General features: G+C 39.4%; 1 protein-coding gene across 14 annotated transcripts in view; it reads left to right on the top strand.

Moving 5' to 3' along the window:
• Positions 1–19,103, top strand: part of LOC113093414 (transcription factor COE3-like) — a 92,655-nt gene extending 73,552 nt beyond the window's left edge. For 4 of the 14 annotated variants that reach the window (XM_026259203.1, XM_026259208.1, XM_026259207.1 and 1 more), the window contains exons 11-16: positions 8,229–8,317; positions 12,753–12,818; positions 13,512–13,677; positions 14,457–14,657; positions 15,235–15,432; positions 17,110–19,103. In XM_026259203.1, coding sequence (XP_026114988.1) covers positions 8,229–8,317; positions 12,753–12,818; positions 13,512–13,677; positions 14,457–14,657; positions 15,235–15,432; positions 17,110–17,141 — 752 coding nt within the window. In that variant the 3' untranslated portion in view covers positions 17,142–19,103. The remainder of the gene's footprint in view (positions 1–8,228; positions 8,318–12,752; positions 12,819–13,511; positions 13,678–14,456; positions 14,658–15,234; positions 15,433–17,109) is intronic. The other 10 variants (XM_026259210.1, XM_026259209.1, XM_026259206.1 and 7 more) reach the window with 5 other exon arrangements.
• The last annotated feature ends 479 nt before the right edge of the window (positions 19,104–19,582 follow it).

Here is a 19,582-nt window from a genome sequence, read left to right as displayed (position 1 = left end):
GCCACTTTAAAGATGCCCATCTAAATCCTGGCACACATGCACACCAGCACTGAACCAAACGTAGGTCTTCATTAGACTAATTACTGACATTTAGAGGCAATTAACCTCTGACGCAAGTGTTTAAATTTGTAAAGAGTGTTTTTTTTTTTTACCTTTCACCTCCCTTCTGTAGTTCCACAATCGTACTTCAAAATGCTCACCCATTGCTAGAGGAAGTCCATTACTGCTCAAAGAGGACAGTCTTCGAAGTGGGGTCTTTGTAAGCATATTGGGAGGGGACGGTTAGAAACAGGAAAGATGGTAAACAAATCTAAACAGTGGCACATGAAATGGCATATCAGTGAATTATCAGCCAGCTGTTTGCACTGGGCTATCTGTCCATCAGACACTTGTCCCCACCCACTGCCTTTGGCCTCGCTGAGCACGAGCTGTATCTGATAGCACCACAGATGCACACACACACATATGCAAACACACACACTCAGTACCAGAAGTAATCACTATTAGGGAGGAAAAGTAAACAGATGTGTTTTAAAGCAGTCCAGGAGTTGTTTTCCTCTTCATCTCCATCATGCTCACTACATTAAGTACAATAAGCTGCACTCCACACTTAATAGAGAAGATTAATTCATTTTCACCATTACAAAATTGTTTTGTTACATCTACATTTAGCAGCAGGATCAGAAATACATTGAGAATTATTTCATCTAATTGAATTACCGAATTTGGACAGGAAGAAGAACTTGAAAATCAAAGAAATTCGTATAACTGTTGTTTGTAATTTAAAAAAAAAAAGCAATGTTTGTCAAGATCAACTTTGAATGTTGACTTGACAAAGCCTTGTCTGAAAGAGTTTAAGAAGCTTTAACATTTAAAAATGGACAGATTAATTAAATATACTTAGAAACTGCAACAAATACGGTTATTGTTACTAATGTTAAATAATACATTTCAATGAATTTCAATTCGATTCAATTTCACATTCAATCAAATTCTGATCAAATAATCAAATTTGGTATCTGATTCAAAGATCCTAAAGCAAAAGAAGAAAAGATTCCCAAATTTGAACTTTTTGAATCGAAATAGACACTCGTTAATTTAACTGGAACTATTTTATTTTATTTTTGCACAACAGTCTGGAAGACAAAATTATCATATGCTATTTTACATATTTTATAAATAATATAATAATAATTTATATATTTTAATGTGTTTCATTTCATTTTATTCATGTTTTCTACACATTTAATGGAAATGTCCGTGTAGAAAACATTGTTTAATGATACAAGTGTACTGGGGAACTGCTCACTAATAACTAGAACCAAGAACTGAGTCCTTCTCAGCAGATGAGAATTTTTCTTCTCAGACAGTTCTTTGAGAAATATTATTACTTCAGAGAGGAGTGCGCCATTATTGTGAGCAATGCCACACCATTGGGGATTGTGGTGATATTTTAACGCAATATTGTGACAAGCTACAACTCTATAATAAGCAGCGGTCCAAAAAAGATTCAGTCAACCTCTGCATGTGCTGGAAGGGTCGAATGAACCCTCTCTCCTTAAAGAGCGTTGCACTGTGGTGATTTGGGTATAATTGGCCCTACTGGTTGCTATTTTGGTTCGGTCCATTTTATTATTTTTTTTTACCTCTGGCAGCTTTAAATAGGTTTGTCCTCACTAAGTCAGAGAAATTAGTCATGCTCCAGTGGCCAGCACTCGTTCTGATGGATGGGGCGCTCTCTCGTTCCCAAACATCTTCCCCTTTTCAGCCCTCTGACCCGGGCACCACATTCATCGCCAAATTTATTTATAGATTAATGAGAGAAGCCACAAAGTATTGACCGGCAAAGGAAAACACAACTCATCTCGAATGAGGACGAAATGCAGCAATAATTTAGCACCCATCGATCCCGCCCTGCCCCTTCATCCATGTATTGATCTTCATTTTACAATATTAATTTGCGTCTGCTATCGGCGAAGGTGGAACCCAATACGACTTTATATAGGCAAGCTTTTAAAATGGTGCGTTTGAGTCAGATCCGCCAGAAGTGAGTCACATGGATGGAGAATGCTGACAAAAGGAGGAAGAAAAAGAGAAATGGAAGGAGTAGGGGTCTTTTTTAACCTTCCTTGTTACAGAAATAGACTTGAAATGTAATTTCTGTCAGGGAAATAAAATATGAACGGCCTAGATCGTGAGAGTGGGCTTCTCTTGTCCTGTCGACACTTTATCGGTGGCTTGAGCGGCCCGCTCTCTCTCTTCCTCATCATCATGCCTGTATCGGTTCAAAGTTCATGAAATTTCTATGAGCATTGATCTGCCTCCATTGATTTTTTTCTCCCACACTCTCTTTTTTTTTTTTTTCACGCCACAGATCTTTGAAATTTTAATTTCCGGAGTATCTGAATTTCTTGGAGATGAAATAGCTTCCTCGGAGACAGCTGGCAATAAAATGAAGAAGTTAGAGCCACGTTGAAGAGCTCCGGCTCACTCTGTTCTTCGAAAACCCCACGTTTTTCCCTGCTTCCTCACTTTTTGCTTTTTTCTTGTTCAAATCAGACTTGAAATCCAAAGCACTGTAATAGCACAAAACTAGTTAGACATCAGCTAATTTTTCTTATACACTGACAATCTCAGTTTATATATAAATATTAGTTTTACTATATTGTATATATTTCCCTTGGCTTATGTAGTATTAGATATTAGATTATATATATATATATATATATATATATATATATATATATATATATATATATATATATATATATATATATATATATATATATATATATATATATATATATGTATGTGTGTGTGTGTTATATAAAAATATAAAATGGCAGTTACCAGAATGTGTCTCTCTCTAAAAATGCCTTAGTCCTTCTCTCAGTTTATATTTCAGGTCTGTTTCAAAGAAATTCTAATTATGAAGGTGGTCTGTTTTCACTAAAGAAAAGTAACTGAATTATTACTGCATCTCTTGGTCTGGCAGTAGCAGGAAGATGATCATAATTGCAATGAAAATTGACCTCATTTAGAGAAAAATCCAGCAGCTGTGCTGGAACAAATGAATGTTTTCCTGTTTTTATTATGCTGCATTAAACTCAAAAACTCTTTTTGGCCTTTGATGTTTTTCTCCTTTCATTTTATAATTTTTTTCTGTTTCATGCATGTCTCTGTCGCACAGCTGTGGAACAATGGCCAGTCCGCATTAAAAGACATTTCCTTTCTCTGTTTTTGTTTTTGCAGCGTGTGTTGACAACAGTCAGCCAATCCAGAGATGGGCAGCACTATTCCAGATCATGCTCTGTTTTAAAATTTCTAGCGTTTCCCCTTTCTGATTTATGTTTGTTGAAGGAAAAAAAAAAAGTAGAAAAGTGGTTCTTGATGGTGGAGGTGGGGCGGAGATAAGCTCGCAGCAGTTAAGGATAATTAGACAAAGTAATAGAGAGCAACAGCCAGAAAGCCATTCATTATCAGAGCCAAAGATACAGACTTATCATCATCACGGGATGTTATAGACGTCTGGAATGCAAGTACAGACTTCTATTTTTTTTTTAAACAAATGAATATAATTTGAACAGAATTGGATGCAGAAGTGGTGTAGAGTATGCATTTTAGGGTGTTAAATGAATGGAAATTTAAAGAACTGCTGATTTTGTCAAAATGATTTATTACCAAAATGAAAACAACAAATTGTATATTTCCAAAGCGTGTGATTCAAAAAAAAAAAAAAAAAAAAAAAAAAAAAAATAAAATATAAATATATATATATATATATATATATATATATATATATATATATATATTTATACACACACACACATTTTATGTACCCTAGGGGAATAGCCCAGAACTTCAGTACCCAGAATGCAACACCAAAGTCTTTAAAATGAACCAGGTTTACTCAGCATAAGAAGCTGGTTGTTTGTATTTTGATTATTATTTACAGTTTTTTGCAGTTTTTCTTACAGTAAACCATTGATAAATATCTATTAAACACCCTTTATTTAAATATTGTGGCTTATTTGATCATATTTTAAAGCTTGTAGTTCCATATTTTACCATATTCGATTCCGAATTTAGCAGAAAATGACCATTTTGAATGTACATTCAAGCAAGTTTTCTTCATCTCGTAACTTTGCGAATCCGTGCAGCTGCATTTATTGTGATTGTTTGCGATTTTGTCACTTCCCAGTGATGTTACTATGGGACACTTCTCTTATTGCTAAATAAAAATGTGTCACAGTTTAGTATCTGCCGCACTCTAGCGTGTCAGCTTTGAAGAATGACAATATATACAGTCTGCGAGAACAAGGTCAAAACACTCAATCTTGAAATATATGGAGACGCACACACGCACACGAGCAGGCGACATGTAGACACACACAGACTTTCTCTGGACGTAAACTCAGAGGCTGTTTTACGTTAAGTCCCTGGCAGGTTGTGCTCAACATTCTCTTTTACAAATGAGGGGTGAAAAAAAACAACTAAACATGATGACCAGCCCAAGGAGCTTTAGATTTGTCATCCATCAAATGAAAACCCTTCTGTTCATTCACTCCACTCGTTCTGCGAAGGCAAGGCAGCCCGAAAAGCATGCTAGCTCATTACCAAGCACATTTCCCTTTTATACGAACGGTTCCATAATTCATAACAGGTCCGTACGAGATGTTAGCCTGATTTGATTTAACATGCTTAGTTATGCTTGAGTGCTAAACGGCTTTCGGCCCCACTCTTGCCATTCTGCAAGAGTGGGGCCGACAGAACAGAAAATGGATAACAAATAAAGACCTAAGCAAAACACTCTGCCACTGACATACACCAGGCTTCCAGATACCCATACACACACACACACACACACACACACGCATGCGGTGAAAAGCAGTGGTGACTACAGCCATATCCAGCACTCTCTCTCTCTCTCTTTCTCTCTCTCTCTCATTATCCACGAGGTCAGTAAGCAGAATTGGGAAGAAACGGAGAGATCAATACAAATTATCCCTGAGCAAACCGGCGCTGACAGCCTGAATTGCAGCATATGTTTACCCAAAATCGGGCAATTTATCTTAATATCAGCAAAGTAATGCGGAACAGGTGAAAGGTCACCTACTCTCTCCACCTCATAATTACCCAGCTCTAAAACAGGAAAGTGCTATTGATTGGCCGAGCCCGAGGCTGGGGGACCGACTCAAAGGGCAGTGGGAGGGGCTTAGCCTCAGGCCTGTGCTGAAAGATATAGAGATATAGAGAAAAAGAGTTTTGTAGTTCAGCAAAGTGAGAGTGAAGAAGCAAGATGCTTGCAAGGAGTCTGTCTGGATTTAAACTCAATCTGTTCTCCATATTTCCCAGCTGGCCCAGTAGCACTAATACCCCCCCCCCCCCCCCCCACACACACACACACACACACAAACCACATCTGTTTCTCCTTCTATTCACTTCTATGCCATTTTTATAAAATGTATGTGTTCGTAATCACAGCAGTATTCCCCTTATAATCTTTTATTTTTTTAATTTTTTTTAGGATAGTAACCACAGTTTCCACAAAACATAACATGGCTATTAGAGTTATTAGTGATGTTTGCTAAGACGCTTAAGTGCAACATTTACAGATACCTTAAATTGTGTTTTACTTTACACAAAGTGATCCGGTTTTGGTTTTCACTTGGTAGGTGATAAAATGGGTGTAATGTGTTACATTGAGCCATATCTAAAGATTAGAATATTTTTAGGGTTGATGTTTTATTACTTGGATAAGTTATGCTATTGCATTTTACAAGAAATGGTGGCTACCATTCTAAATCAGTGTGATTTTACCCAGCTGTAGTTAATAATTCCTGGCATGTTTGAGGTGGAGAATCTCAGAGGTGAGGGACTCTCTTGCGCTAATGAAGGTCTCACTGACCTCTTTTACTGCATTAGCATCAGATCAATAACTGAAGAGCGTTTAGCGCCCACTGTTCTGATACATTTATCAAACCGCACACATTCCTTCATCAGCAAAGCCTCAATGTCAGAGCGCAGAACAACATGTTGCTGCTCGGGGCTGTGCTGTGTGAAAGTGCCATCAGAACGGCTGTAAATCTGCTTGCTTTTGGGCCATATTTAATGTCACCGGGTACTTTTATTATGTGTCCCAGGGCGAATACACATCCTGAAGGGCTAGTGTCAAAGTGCATGATCCATTTGTGTAGTTCCAGGCGCCAGACAAAAAAAAAAAAAAAAAAACAGGCCAAAATGATGAATACCCTCATATGGGCAAATTCAGGCATAATGAAGTGCTGTAATACAAACATTTACATCTCGGAGAGGTGGAGGGTGTCCGTCTAGGAACGACAGGCAGGAGGAGAAGGAAAGGGGAGGTGAAGGTGTGCATGTGAGAGCTACATCCTCATGAAAGCCATGTCATGTAAAATCAATATGCCCGATCAATGCTTTATTAACAAGCCGACATCTTACTTCGGATTCCTGCACGCTACTTTGTCTTCAGCCATGCAAGATGGCATGTCAAATAGCATCACTGCTGTCACATGATGACACGCATACATGTGCGCCAAAACATAAGCACTGTCTTGATATTGATCAGATCGGATTGATTGGATTACCGCCCCCTACTACACTTAGATGTAATTGTAGCACTTCATCATAAAGTCACCCAATTATTTCCAGGAAGTTCCTGTCTAATATGCTCATCTTCTCCTTTCAGGCTGCCATCTCTCATTCTCTGCTTTAGTTCATTCTCGTGTTCCTCCCCGTTCAGAGTTCAGCAAACTGCATGCTGAATAAGGGGAACAGACAGATTTGATCTCTCAAAAGGAAAAGCACATTGATTCATACAGCCTCATCACTCACAAAGACATCTACATTCATGTCTGATAATATTTTTATTCTGATGTTCTGCTTGCTTTCCTCTTGTGATCTTTTCTTCCTTCTGTATTATTATTTTTTTTATGTTCATTTGCATGTAGCCACTTTGGGGGCGGGGCTATCTGCATGTCTGGCCAGTAGCAGATTAGTGTTCAGGAAACTTTTTTAAAATTAGTAATTATTATTTGTGCATTTCTGATTGTTGATTATAGTGACAGAAATGTTATACACACATTTGTATTATGGACAAGGATACTGTCATAAGTCATAGATCTTATTATTTAAAGTTGTTCTTATAAACTTACAAGTGATTTATTAATTTTTTTGTATGGACTAATACTACTCACATTTTCTTCGAAAAAAAATAAAAAATACAAATATATATATATATATATATATATATATATATATATATATATATATATATATATATATATATATAATTTTTTTTTTTTTTTTTTCAAAACATCCTACAGTGCAACATATTTCATATTTGTGGAAAATATCTTCCCATGCTTAAAGTCTAGTGATACTGCAATAGACTTCCATGCGCTTCTTCAAAAAGCTTGTTAAACACAATGCATGAAGTAGCAGGAAGTTGCGATTATGATTCATGCACTTGTATACGGAGCAGCTCTGTCTGATTTATAACCGGGGCACTTCATACTCAAAATTCCAATTTGAAAGGGAGGGAACATATGTGTGTGCAGCATGTGTGTGTGAGTATGTGTGTGTGAAGGAAAAGATTAATTACTATTTGTGGCCAGCAATTTCATGAGGCCAGCCCCGGCACAGCTGTGAAATGATAGCGCCCTACATCAGTTTGTAGTCAACCATTCACAGTTATTAAAGCTCCATAAGATGAAGTGTTCCTCCTGCCTGCTTTGCTTTAGCGCACGATGGCGGAGAGAGTGCGAGAAAGAGGGATAAATCTGAAAGGGTGCAATAGCCAGACATATGTCATCATTGCCCGTTGCCCATAAATCCAGAGGGTGCTTCAGGAAGCAGGACTGATGCAGACTTCACAGGGCTGACAGTCGCAATCGAGAGTGTGAGTTTGTATGAGCGTGCCTGTTTCATTTGTAATGTATCCACTAACTCCTTCAAATTTATCTGATCAATTATAGGCCTCGTTCTTCCAAATAGGAGAGGTGATAGATGTGGCTCTGACAGAGTATTGCACACCACATTATTACCTTTTATTCAAATGCTCAGGCCTATCTGGAATAAAATGCATGATGGGTGCATACATTCTCAAGAGCGAATGTAATAACATTTATGATGAAAACACAAATCTGTTCTTTTGTTTTGCCTGCGCATGATGCTAACTGATGGCGTTTTCTTGTTTTGCGGTTTAGCTTTGAACGAACCAACTATTGACTACGGCTTCCAGAGACTGCAGAAGGTCATTCCCAGACATCCAGGTGATCCGGAGAGGTTGCCCAAGGTTAGTGATTCGGTGTGTGTGTGTGTGTGTGAAAAAGATATTTATCATAGAAATGTCAAAATGGGAAACAATTCACTGGTTAGTTGAGCAAGTGCATGCAATCGCTTTTGGCAAGTCATCACTATGCGATCCGGCGTGTTTGGATTCCACTGTAATCGAGCAACTTTCAGCACGTCGAAATGGTTCAATTAAGTATTTTTCCACCTCAGTAGGCAGTGGTGATTGTAATCTAAGCAGAGGCCTTTTTCAGATGTGTGATTATTTTGGTCTTGTTTTCCTTTCATTTTCCAAAGCTAGATCCAGTTTAATCTTTTGTTTGGAGAGCTTTCCGTTAAAAGTCCTTGTCTTAGCAGGTTAATAAATTAGTTTTGCGCATGTCAATATGGGCAAGCCCTCTCTCTGGGCTTTTTAGCTTCATTTATTTATTTTTCCCCCACTTAAATTTCACAAACCATGCAGTTTGCCTGTAGTTCCCATGTGGTCGACACGTATCACAGTTCTGTTGTTTTGATGTGGGACATGAAAGACAAAGCATGCCTGTCGGACCTTTTCTTTTTCCTATTCTTTGATTCGTCACGTGTTTTTTTTTTTTTTTTTTTTCAATTTAGCTTTGATAGGATCTATGACTTGTGCCCGGCTAATAGAAAACGCGCTAATTTCCCATCTGAGAGCTGTGCGGCACCAAGGGCTTTTCTTAATAATATGTTAAGAGATTATTTTGTACCCTGTTCATGGGTGCTTGGCACGAGCTGACCACCATGGAGGCCTAATAACAGATATCATACAAATATCTATTAAAGCACAGCATGGGAGCAGCTGCTATCATTAACTTCCTCTGAACAGCTCTGGAATGGCGTTGTCTCAGCGCTAGTGTCCCGCGGACACACACCAAACTAAAAACTCATAAGACTTTGCCCTGCACCACATGATGTGTTTCAATTACACTTGGCTTTCTGTCTCTGTGGAGGCCAATTTCTGGACAGGAATTCTCATTCCAGTAAATGCTTTAAACTATCCATTATCAAAAAATAAATAAATAAAATAATAATAGTAAATAAAATAAAATGTCCACTCTGCATGAGCACTTTTGAAGCTGGAAAAAAAATAATTACATTACATTAAAAGAAGAAAAATACAACCGCATCAGTAACAGAAAAATGTAAAATTTTTGTATTTATTTTTCTCAAGTGCATGCAAATCCACTCATTTGAAATTCAGGTAAACCCCCAGCACAGGGCCATCAGACCAGATCAGTTCCAATGAACAACATAAATATTAGATTTTGGCCACTAATGGACCCAAATGTGAGTTCAGCAGCATGTAAATGAAAGTGCCAAGTGATTCATCATAGTTACCGCAGCCGTCTGCACCTCTATTGCGTTCGAGGGTCACAGCCAGCTCCACGCAAAGCAGCAATTGACCCTTACACATATTCTCAATAAGAGGCAGAGCATTTGGGAGGAGCGGCTGCATTAGATGTCACAGGCAGGAGACAGACCGCTGTAATAAGAGGTTTTGGGGGAGGGATGTACACAGTGTGTTAGCAATAAGGTAAAGCCATCACACTCATGCTCGCCCGCTCGACTCAGCTGTAGAGTTGATAATATACCCCTGATATCGATTCCGGGGTTGTTTTTATTTATTTTTTTTCTTCCTCCTTTTCAGGCAGGGATCTACAATGCACATGGTCTGATGGGAAATAGTAGCCGGACAGAAAGCCAGTATGGCGTGCATGTATTGCTTTGGACATGCAGCTGCTAAATATCAACATTAAAAATACAAGTATATCTCAATTATTTAGCTTTTTTATTGAACCATTACTTTTGAAATCCCTAACATATTCATACTACTAGTTGCTTGGAATTGCAGTTTACCTCCCTAATTTTCAATAAAATAAAAATTTGCTGCTTGATCCAAGAAAAAGGGTGTCCATGAACACGTTTATATATTAAGACAGCAAGAGAGAGTAAAAAGCAATATGTGAAGTCACTCATGTGATGAGGCAGGAGATTGCTAAAGGGACCTTGCAATCCTCTTTCTTTTAAGTCCTTGTTTGAAATCAGTGTCATCCATTTGTCTCGGTTTAAGGATGAGAAAAACACTGGAATGAAAGTCTGATCAGGCTCTATACATTTGCTTACGTGCCATCAAATAATCTTTATTGCGACTCATATAGTAGTAACGTGTCGGCCGTATTCTCACATTCATTAGTTCCATTAGCCTCTTTGCGTCCTGTTACAGTTCTCAAACACCAATCTATTCCACTTCCCGTTCAATCTAATATCCAAGAAAAAATTATTAGAAATGCATTCATGTTGATCAATTACCCATGCATTAAAATTCATCTTCTGTCTCTCGGCTTCTGCGAGGTAGCTACACGTATTGGTCCCGCACTTCTCAATGTATTCATCACCTCAGGCAAGAACTAACAGAATAATTGCTTTACACTTTTATAATGACATTAGCACCTCCAGCCCCTCACCTCACTTGGCTTCTTTAACAGTGGTGATATATACCACTCACGATATTCAAGAGTGATAATAACAAGTTTTCCATTTAAACGATTCTCATCCACCGGCGGAACAATGAGCTCTTGTAATAATAAGCCCTTGCATTTGTCATGGAACAAGCCCTGGGATCGTTTCAGGCTTAAACAGTTCCCAGCCTAACCTGGAGTTTTGTGTCGATGCGAAAAAAGAAGGGGAGTCAATTACACTTAACGCCGCCACTCTGAAATTTACATGGAAATGCTTTTCAAACACCGCTCACCGCTAATCATATTCTCAGCATGAGGCCACGAGGATGAGAGGGGCATGCTGGAACAAAACATACTCATTCACAGCCTCCTTCGCCGATTGGCCAATGCATTCGACACGCATAGACTCCCACTTCAACGCGCTCTGCTAAATACGTTTCATTAGGAAACACACCTCATGGCAAATGACAGATTAGAATTTAGAGTATGCATCATTTTCTTAAACTATCCTTACATCATCTCCTCCTCTCAGCCACCATATGGATGAGAGGTTCAAGTAGGTGTCAGCTGGGGAGAAGTTTCAGCGAAGTTAATTGTGATAATCATTGGGTGAAATTGGGAGGCATGTAAGATGTCTTTGATTTGATGACTGAGATGATGAGTAATTATTAGCAGCTCAGAAAAAAACGCTTAATCTTGCTTAGAGAGAGCTGAGAGCCAGACTAGGACAGCTGGGTCTTTCATTGACACTACCTGCTGAATGACAAGTGTAATTCTTTATTTGTATGCAAACTAGACGCATGCAACATGAAACACAGCCCCCAATTTCCGAGGTAAATGCCCATTTGAAGAAGCAGTCATCCAGTTAGGCTCAGGTTTAGAGTGCGTCTCTATAAAACGCATGGGCCTGTGATTAATCTTGATAAATATGAATCCAACATGGCGCTTGTGCATGGGAATGAAATAGCCATCGAGCCATGATAAAGGCGCTCCGGGCTTTGCACTCGCAAGGACAACGCCATGAATGTGGTTACACTCAAACGCGACCTGCAAATCGATTAAAAGTAAGCCAGTAAGTTCAGGACATGCTAAAATGCAATAACAATTTAATACAAACTCCCAAAAAGTAGCGCTTGGAAGAGAAAACAAGCGGCAACCCATGCAAAATGCTTTGGAGGTCCTGCCACACACACCTCATTGGCAGCTTAGGTGTGATTTTTGAAGGGAAAATAAGCGGCAGGTTAATCCTTGTTGTGTTATAAGTCGGGGGACAGCTTGCAGACGGGGATAAGCGAGAGTTCCCGGCGTCCATGTCCCAGGGCACAGCCTCTCAGCCCACTTTGGAGGGGAAGTCGTTTATGAAGTCCTTTACAACAGCCAGAGAAAGAGGGTTAATTGAAAAATTTCCTAATGTCATTATGAAGGAACTAGATTAACTCAAGCTAATTCACTTTATTGTCCTGAAGAAAGAGGAATGGGCATTGAACTCTTCTGCAAATATGGGGCATGAATTAGGGGTGAGATGTTGTCTTTGAAGACTCTGCCAGTTTAATTAAGATATGGAAAATGACTCATTGTTCTTCTGAGCTAAAGTGCGTGGAATTAGCAGGCGAACGTGGCGTCTGTGTTTGACTCGGTGCTAGTGTTTGTTTGTTTAATACCCAAAAGGCCGCATTGTTGAAACGCCTTATGTTGACTCATTTAGCTTAAGTTGCACACCACTTCACTAGTCTAACCAAGTCAAATGAAATGTGACTAAGAAATAAAAGGATTCATTTGATAATATATAATTAAAAACGTTTTATTTCCGCTCGTCAGCTTGTGTATTTTTTTTCCCAAACAGAGATAAATAGCTTATAATTTAACCAGTCCCACTTATTGTTGATGTGCAATGTACTGGCTGATGGTGTTTATATGTCTTTATGACTGATTATGTTGCGTTCTGGTTGTATATTGCAGGAGGTGCTGCTAAAGAGAGCCGCTGACCTTGTAGAAGCACTGTACGGGATGCCACACAACAACCAGGTACAAACTCATACTAATGAAGCACCTTTTCTCTTCCTTTGCATGGTGGCTGTAATTAAATCAGCATTCGTCTCCTTTTGCTACATTCCTGTGCGTTTCAAAGCTAGCTGGGGGCCTTTGTACTGTAGCCGGGTGAAAGCTTGTTTTCTTTTTCTTCTTCTTCTTCACAATTTAATTCCTGGCTGCGGCTCTTGGTGAAAAATGACAAGTTAATCACTCAAAACACATGCACACAGCCATATACAGGCTTATTTAAATGGGAAGATAACCTTGAACTTGGCCCTAAAAAGGTGCGCTTCTGGAATATATTCTACAGAGCAGTCTAGCTATGCTTGATAGGTCTAATACATATTCAGAAGAAATGATCCATTACATTATTTTCCCCCAGTTAAGTTGCACTGGGGTGAAGACACTGAAGTCCAACTACAGCGAAACAAATGCTAACGTCCTGTCATTTATGTTTACCTACAGGCACAAAATCCATATTTATATTTGTGTGTGTGTGTGTGGTGTGTGTATATATGTGCCAAAATGTATACCAAATATACTCATTCATGAAACACAAGAAGAAGTGTTTTACATACATTTACACATAAGTGTTTTATAAAGGAGTTCTAATGATTTCAGATCCCTGACCTCAAGTTCCTTTGAGAACATACTGATAACTCTCCTCTCTCTGTTTCTGTGTGGTAGGAGATCATCCTGAAGAGGGCCGCTGATATCGCAGAGGCTTTGTACAGCGTCCCACGTAACCACAACCAGATCCCATCCCTCGCCAACACGGCCTCTCACGGCGGAATGATGGGAGTCAACTCTTTTGGTGGTCAGCTTGCTGTCAACGTCTCAGAGACCTCACAAGGTATGTGGCATGAAGAAGGCATTAAGATTAGCATGTAGATTACCCTGAAGATAAAAGCTTATTCCAGAATAAAGTGGTTTGCTGGCTGAGAGAAGCCACTGAAAAAGAATGCAAAACAACAGCCTAACCAGCACAGCCAGGCAGGAGAACCTAATAACCTCTTTAGTTGTTCATCTGCGAATATCAAAATGAGTTATATACTTTAGGTTTCTAGAAAAATGCTTACAACGATTAGCGAACATTAGCGAGCTGCTAGCAGCATGAATCATGGCACAGGCAGGCTGCAGCTTTATCTTTCCTGGCTGTGTATAGCATAGATCCCAGGAGGTGCCTGACCCTGTCCCCATCTCTCTGCTGCCAGCCTGCAAGAACACGCTGCGCTATCTCACACACTGCATTTAGCCAGTGCACAGATAATAGGTTTACACCTGTTCTGTTGTTGCCTCCACTCAGGTCAGGACAGGGAAAAATCACACCAGAATGCACGCTAGGACACTGAATATCTTCCTTACATACAAGGAGGGGAATTTAGCACATTGGGCCATACTCATGAAACAAGTAGAATGCATTACTGTGCAAATCGTTCAGGAAAAATAAAAATAAATAAATAAACAGAAGGTGTGGCATGACTGTAGGAACTATTTTAAAAGAATTTACATTTGATGTGAATGCATATGCTAATAAATAGTCTATAAACCTTTACAAATCTGACTATTTATAAGAATTAAATAGATTGCAAACAGTGTCACAGATTTTGACCCTCGTCTTTCCGTTCCCAGTGGGCTACAGTCGCAACACGAGCAGCGTGTCGCCTCGCGGTTACGTGCCCAGCAGCACCCCACAGCAGTCCAACTACAACACTGTCAGCAACAGCATGAACGGCTATGGCAATGCGGGAATGCCCAACCTGGGTGTGCCCAGTCCACCGGGCTTCTTGAACGGATCCTCTGCAAACTCTCCCTACGGCAGTAAGTATCAAGGTAATGACGAGCCTCCGCTCTCTCTGTCCCCCAACTGTGCTTCCCTTTCCTTTTGACACTCCTCTGTTGTTGTTCTGTTGGTTGTTTGTTGGTTTGTTTTGTTATCTTTTTGGAATGTGTGCTACTGGATAAAAGGAGGGGTGACTCTGGAGGCTGAACAACCGAGACATTTAGGAAATTCGACCAATCAAAGCAGTCGATTGAAAAGCAAATCTAATTGCAATTATAAAGCAGGCCACCAAAACAACACTCAAAATCTCTTAAAACAAATGTTTTCGGCAAAATTACCCAGTCAGAGTCGATAAAAAACGCCTATTATCCAGAAAGTGGCCAAGGTAGGACATCTCATATCCCCTTCCAACTCCATTTACCTGTTGATTTGCTTGTTTGTTTTAGTCCCCCCCAAAAAAGACCCACAAGCCAAATTCCACCCCCCCCCATACCCCCAACCATTTCTCCATGATTTGTTTTCATTCCATGAATATGATTTGAAAAAGAGGCGAGGCCTGGCTCTCTGACTCTTCGTCTGTAAGAAGTGAACTCTCTCTGAGTGGTGACTATGTCTGCTTTGTTGCAGTAGTTCCGTCGAGCCCTACCATGGCAGCCTCTTCGGTCAGCCTCTCTTCAAACTGTAGCAGTACACACGGCATTTTCTCATTCTCACCTGCCAATGTCATCTCTGCAGTGAAACAAAAAAGCGCCTTTGCTCCAGTTGTCAGGCCCCAAGCATCTCCTCCTCCTTCTTGCACCAGTGCAAATGGCAATGGACTTCAAGGTGAGAGCCGACTCCCTGCTTTTAGAACGCCCCGCAGTTGCCTCACCTGTTGGGTCACATTATTGCACTCTGGTACCCAGACGCCACCCATCCGGCATCCACGGCGCTTAACGAACACGGCCTTCCGCCCGCTTCATTTATGCATTTGCGCGTGGATGGATGGATGAGTGGTCGGATAAGTGCAAGAACGCATTATGCATGCGGGCATGAAGAATGCATGTGCATGTGTGGGTGTGATTATTGATTTATTTATCTTTCATTAATGATTAAGCAAAGTTAAGTGTCTCATGAGATTTCATACTCGAGTGGCTGGGATCACTATAATTCGGAAACATCTTGTGCAAATAAAATCAACTCTTTTATTCACCGGCTCCTTTGCATTCAAACTGAGCTCAGCGTACGTATGTCACCATATTCTGTCTACACTGGTGGTACACGACTCCCTCGTCCTTGAAATACTGTAGCAAGTTAAAAATGTATGTTTCCTACAATAGTAGCACAAACAACGAATCTGAAAAGGGCAGAAATGTTAACACCTCGCCGAGCTTGCTCATCCGACATTGAATAACATCACCAGAGAGGAACTTAACAGTAGAAGAAGTGATTATAACCCAGGTTGAATGTGATTATGAGAAGAAAGAGTGAGCGGGAAAGAGCTCATGGTATTCTCGGCAGGGCAGCATCATTCGGCAAATTAAAGACTTACTCTGGCTGTTTAGTGCGCTCGTATTTGCTCTCCGTCAAGGCCCAGTTGTTTGCTTTGAAAACATGTTTTAGCCATAGCGTGTGCAAGAGAGATTAATAATGTTAGAACTAATGAACTGAGAAATTAAAGTTCATGCCGCTACATGCATCTACTTATTAATATGTGGTTTGCAGAAATTAATGAGGAATGCCACAACATCAGATGCCTTGGCAAACTTAAAAGCACTCCAAGCATGACTCTACAAATAAGTTGAAAGCGGCAAAAGAGCTTTCTTCCTGTTTGCCCTCCTCTGGCACTTCACTAGACACCTAATTGCGGAAATGAGTGAGTACATCAATCTCTGCATTCGGGCGGCCTGAGAAGTGGGCGTAAGACGACCTAGTCCTGCCTTCTTTAGATGTAACGATAAGGACAGATTGGGGGGGGGGGGGTGGTATGGGCTGACAGAAGAATGCAAATGGTTTTCCAGCATCCACTCGGCTCTGGTAATGGCAGGAGGGAGTGAGGCGAAGATTTCAATTTGGGCAAAGCCGAGGGGTGTCTGGTTGCTGACTGAGGAGGGGAGACCGCAGGTCTATGTGACGTTAGCAGAAGTGACCGTGTTGTTTCACGGCTGTCAGCAGGGACCCTCTCCTGGGAGTCTGGCCCACTGTTTGCCATTAACAAAACGCTAAGAGAAATATCACACATGTGGGAGCCAGGATGCTTTCTCCTCAAAATGTCAGAAAGCTCCTCTTTCAAAAAGTGAAGTCCTTCCAGCACGTCTTGTTGGTGAAGCACATTTCACTCAATCACTCCCAACCCTCCCCCGTCGGCCCCCGACAGCAACAGCCTCCATTTTACAAACATCCCCAGCGCCTTTCGAGTCTTTTGTGAAATTCGAGTGACATACTTACTGCTGTGTTCTTTTTTGTCTTCTGTGTGGCGTCTCGGGACCTCCTGTGCTAAAATTGTTTCTCTTTCTCTTTCAGCCATGTCTGGCCTGGTGGTCCCACCCATGTAAATTGCACTCCCTTCCCTTGTAAAGCAGCCGCCTCCTCACAGGGATGAAGCATAGTACGTTATACGGAAGATCCTCCTCGAAGTCGACATTCATCATGAAGTTAATCAGCAACTAATTCTGTTATTCACAGGAAAAAGACACTTTGTTTTAAAGAGTATATTCGAAATTGACATGCAAGCGACTTCGTCATGAACAATTTTATTTTATTGACTGAATCTCTTGTCATATTTTCACGATCTCAAAAAAAGAACAAAACGTACCTATTTTGTATAAACATTTCTGGTTTAATCTTGGCTATGTCTAGTTCTTGCTTTGTGTGGGAAGAAACATTGTGGATATGCCATTTGATGAAAACACTGATAAACAAAATGTGTAAGAATGTTTCTCTTTCACTGATGTGCTGCCGCTGCACGTCTTCATAATGTGAATTCATTTTCCTTTTTTATAATTATTATTTTTTGTTTATTGTTTTGCTTTTTTTATTTGATTGTGGTAATAAAAAGGGGGCCAATATATACAGAGCCAATAAACTGGAAATAATATAAGATATATGATTTATAAATCAAAAAGAAAGATAAGGAAGAAGGAACGGTGCGAGAAACCGCGAAAGGAGATCTTATCATTCAGTTCGTTCAGCGGAAATGAACTTTGTAACTTATTGTAGGTAGAAGTTGTAACTTTGATATTGCAAAAAATATTCTCTTGCCTTCAAAAAGCACACTAACAGAGACGAAGCGCTACAGTCTGTTGGTTAAAAAAGACAAAAGAAGAAAAAAAAAGAAAAGAAAATATTTCCACTGCTAAAGCTTCCTGTAAATCGAGCGTGATCTGCGATGTTTTTCAAATTTTTTGCTAGCACTGTATACTATTGCATTCTTAGGCTACTGTGAAGTCTGTTTCTTGTACCAGAAAGTTGTCCTTATACCTCTAGCTCCTTACTCCCTAATGTGTTTTGTATGTGGTTATACAATTGTAGACTTTTGTGATTTTGCCAAAGTTGTAGCTAAATATTTATACACTTGTCTTGAATTTTCCAAATTCACTTAAATATTTAGTACAGAGTTTTATTCCTACAGTTAGGAGTAAAATTGTCTTATACATTGCAACACTTTCACACAAACACTTGCGGTCACTAAGGGATTTTTTGTAACATATCAAGTATAAATATTGTATTTATCTTTGAAATTTTGTATATTGCTTTCCATCATTTCCTTTGATCTCACATGTATCGTTTTTCATGGTTGAAATTGCGATGAAGGTTTAGTCAAGAATCATCATCTCCATTCGATGTTTTGTACCAATAAATCTGCGCATTTCATTTGTTATTCAGATTTTTTTATTTTTTTTTTTATTTACGCCATCAGACCTTCCGTCCATTTTCGTTTGTTAGTTTGTTTATTTGTTGTTTCGAGGAGCAGTCAAAACCATGTTTATTTTTATATTAATTTTTAAGTTATCTAAAAAAGTACTTTTTTGAAAGAAAACTGTTTGTTGTATAGTCAAATAAATTGTTTGTGTCACCTGGCTGTAATAATATTAGTAGATAAAGTGCATGTCGAGCCGCCCCGGGGGGGAATCCAATTGTGGTTGTAAATTTTGTTTTTGTAGAATGTAAAAAGTCATTTTTACCTGCCACCATGACTTTGCCACATAACTGAACCAAGTTTACAGGGATCAAGAAGGAAATAAAAAAAGAAAAGAAAAAAAAAAAATATCTGCAATGGAAATATACATCAGTTACTAATGTTTATTAAAATATGTCAGAAAAAAAGCTCTGTCAAAGACTTTCCAGTGAATCTCCTGAGAGGAACCTTTCTGCTGTTTTAATGACAAACGTACACCACAGTGAATCTCATTATTCCATTCAGATCAATGGTGTAAAAAGCACAAACATTTTTTACTAAAATAAAAAAGAATTATTGTGACCCCTCATCTTTTTGGACTATTTTGTCAGCTTGTCTTTTTTTAACACTAATTTTACCCTATTCCCACAAGTAAAACAGCATTCGAAGGGAATGAAAACAAATGAAAAGTTAGATTTTGTATCATATATGGTCAACAAAGATGAAGATGTTCTATATTGTAAATGTCATTTTGTAAGTAACTCATGATACCGTAGCATAGCCAAAATCATCACTTTCTTACACTTTTTTTTTCTCTCTCAATGACATTGATTTCTGAGTCATGCCAAAATCCGCAAATTAAACCCAGCTTTCGTTTTGAGCTCTTTATCTTTGCACTTCAGACTTTTTGTACATGTTGTAATGTTCAGAAGTGTGCTACACTTACTTTCTGTTTCAAACCAAAAGCGGATGTTTCCTCTTGGCAATCGGCACACAAGTTTCCTTTAGCTGCAGGAAGCAAAGGCAGCTGTAGAAGGAAAGAAATGATGAATGAACAATGTATTTGCTTTGTGATGGCTCAACAAAGCTCGGCAAAAT

The sequence above is a fragment of the Carassius auratus genome, unplaced genomic scaffold, assembly GCF_003368295.1.
Source record: "Carassius auratus strain Wakin unplaced genomic scaffold, ASM336829v1 scaf_tig00215029, whole genome shotgun sequence".
Lineage (NCBI taxonomy): Eukaryota > Metazoa > Chordata > Actinopteri > Cypriniformes > Cyprinidae > Carassius > Carassius auratus.
This window is presented reverse-complemented; position numbering and strand designations above follow the sequence as displayed.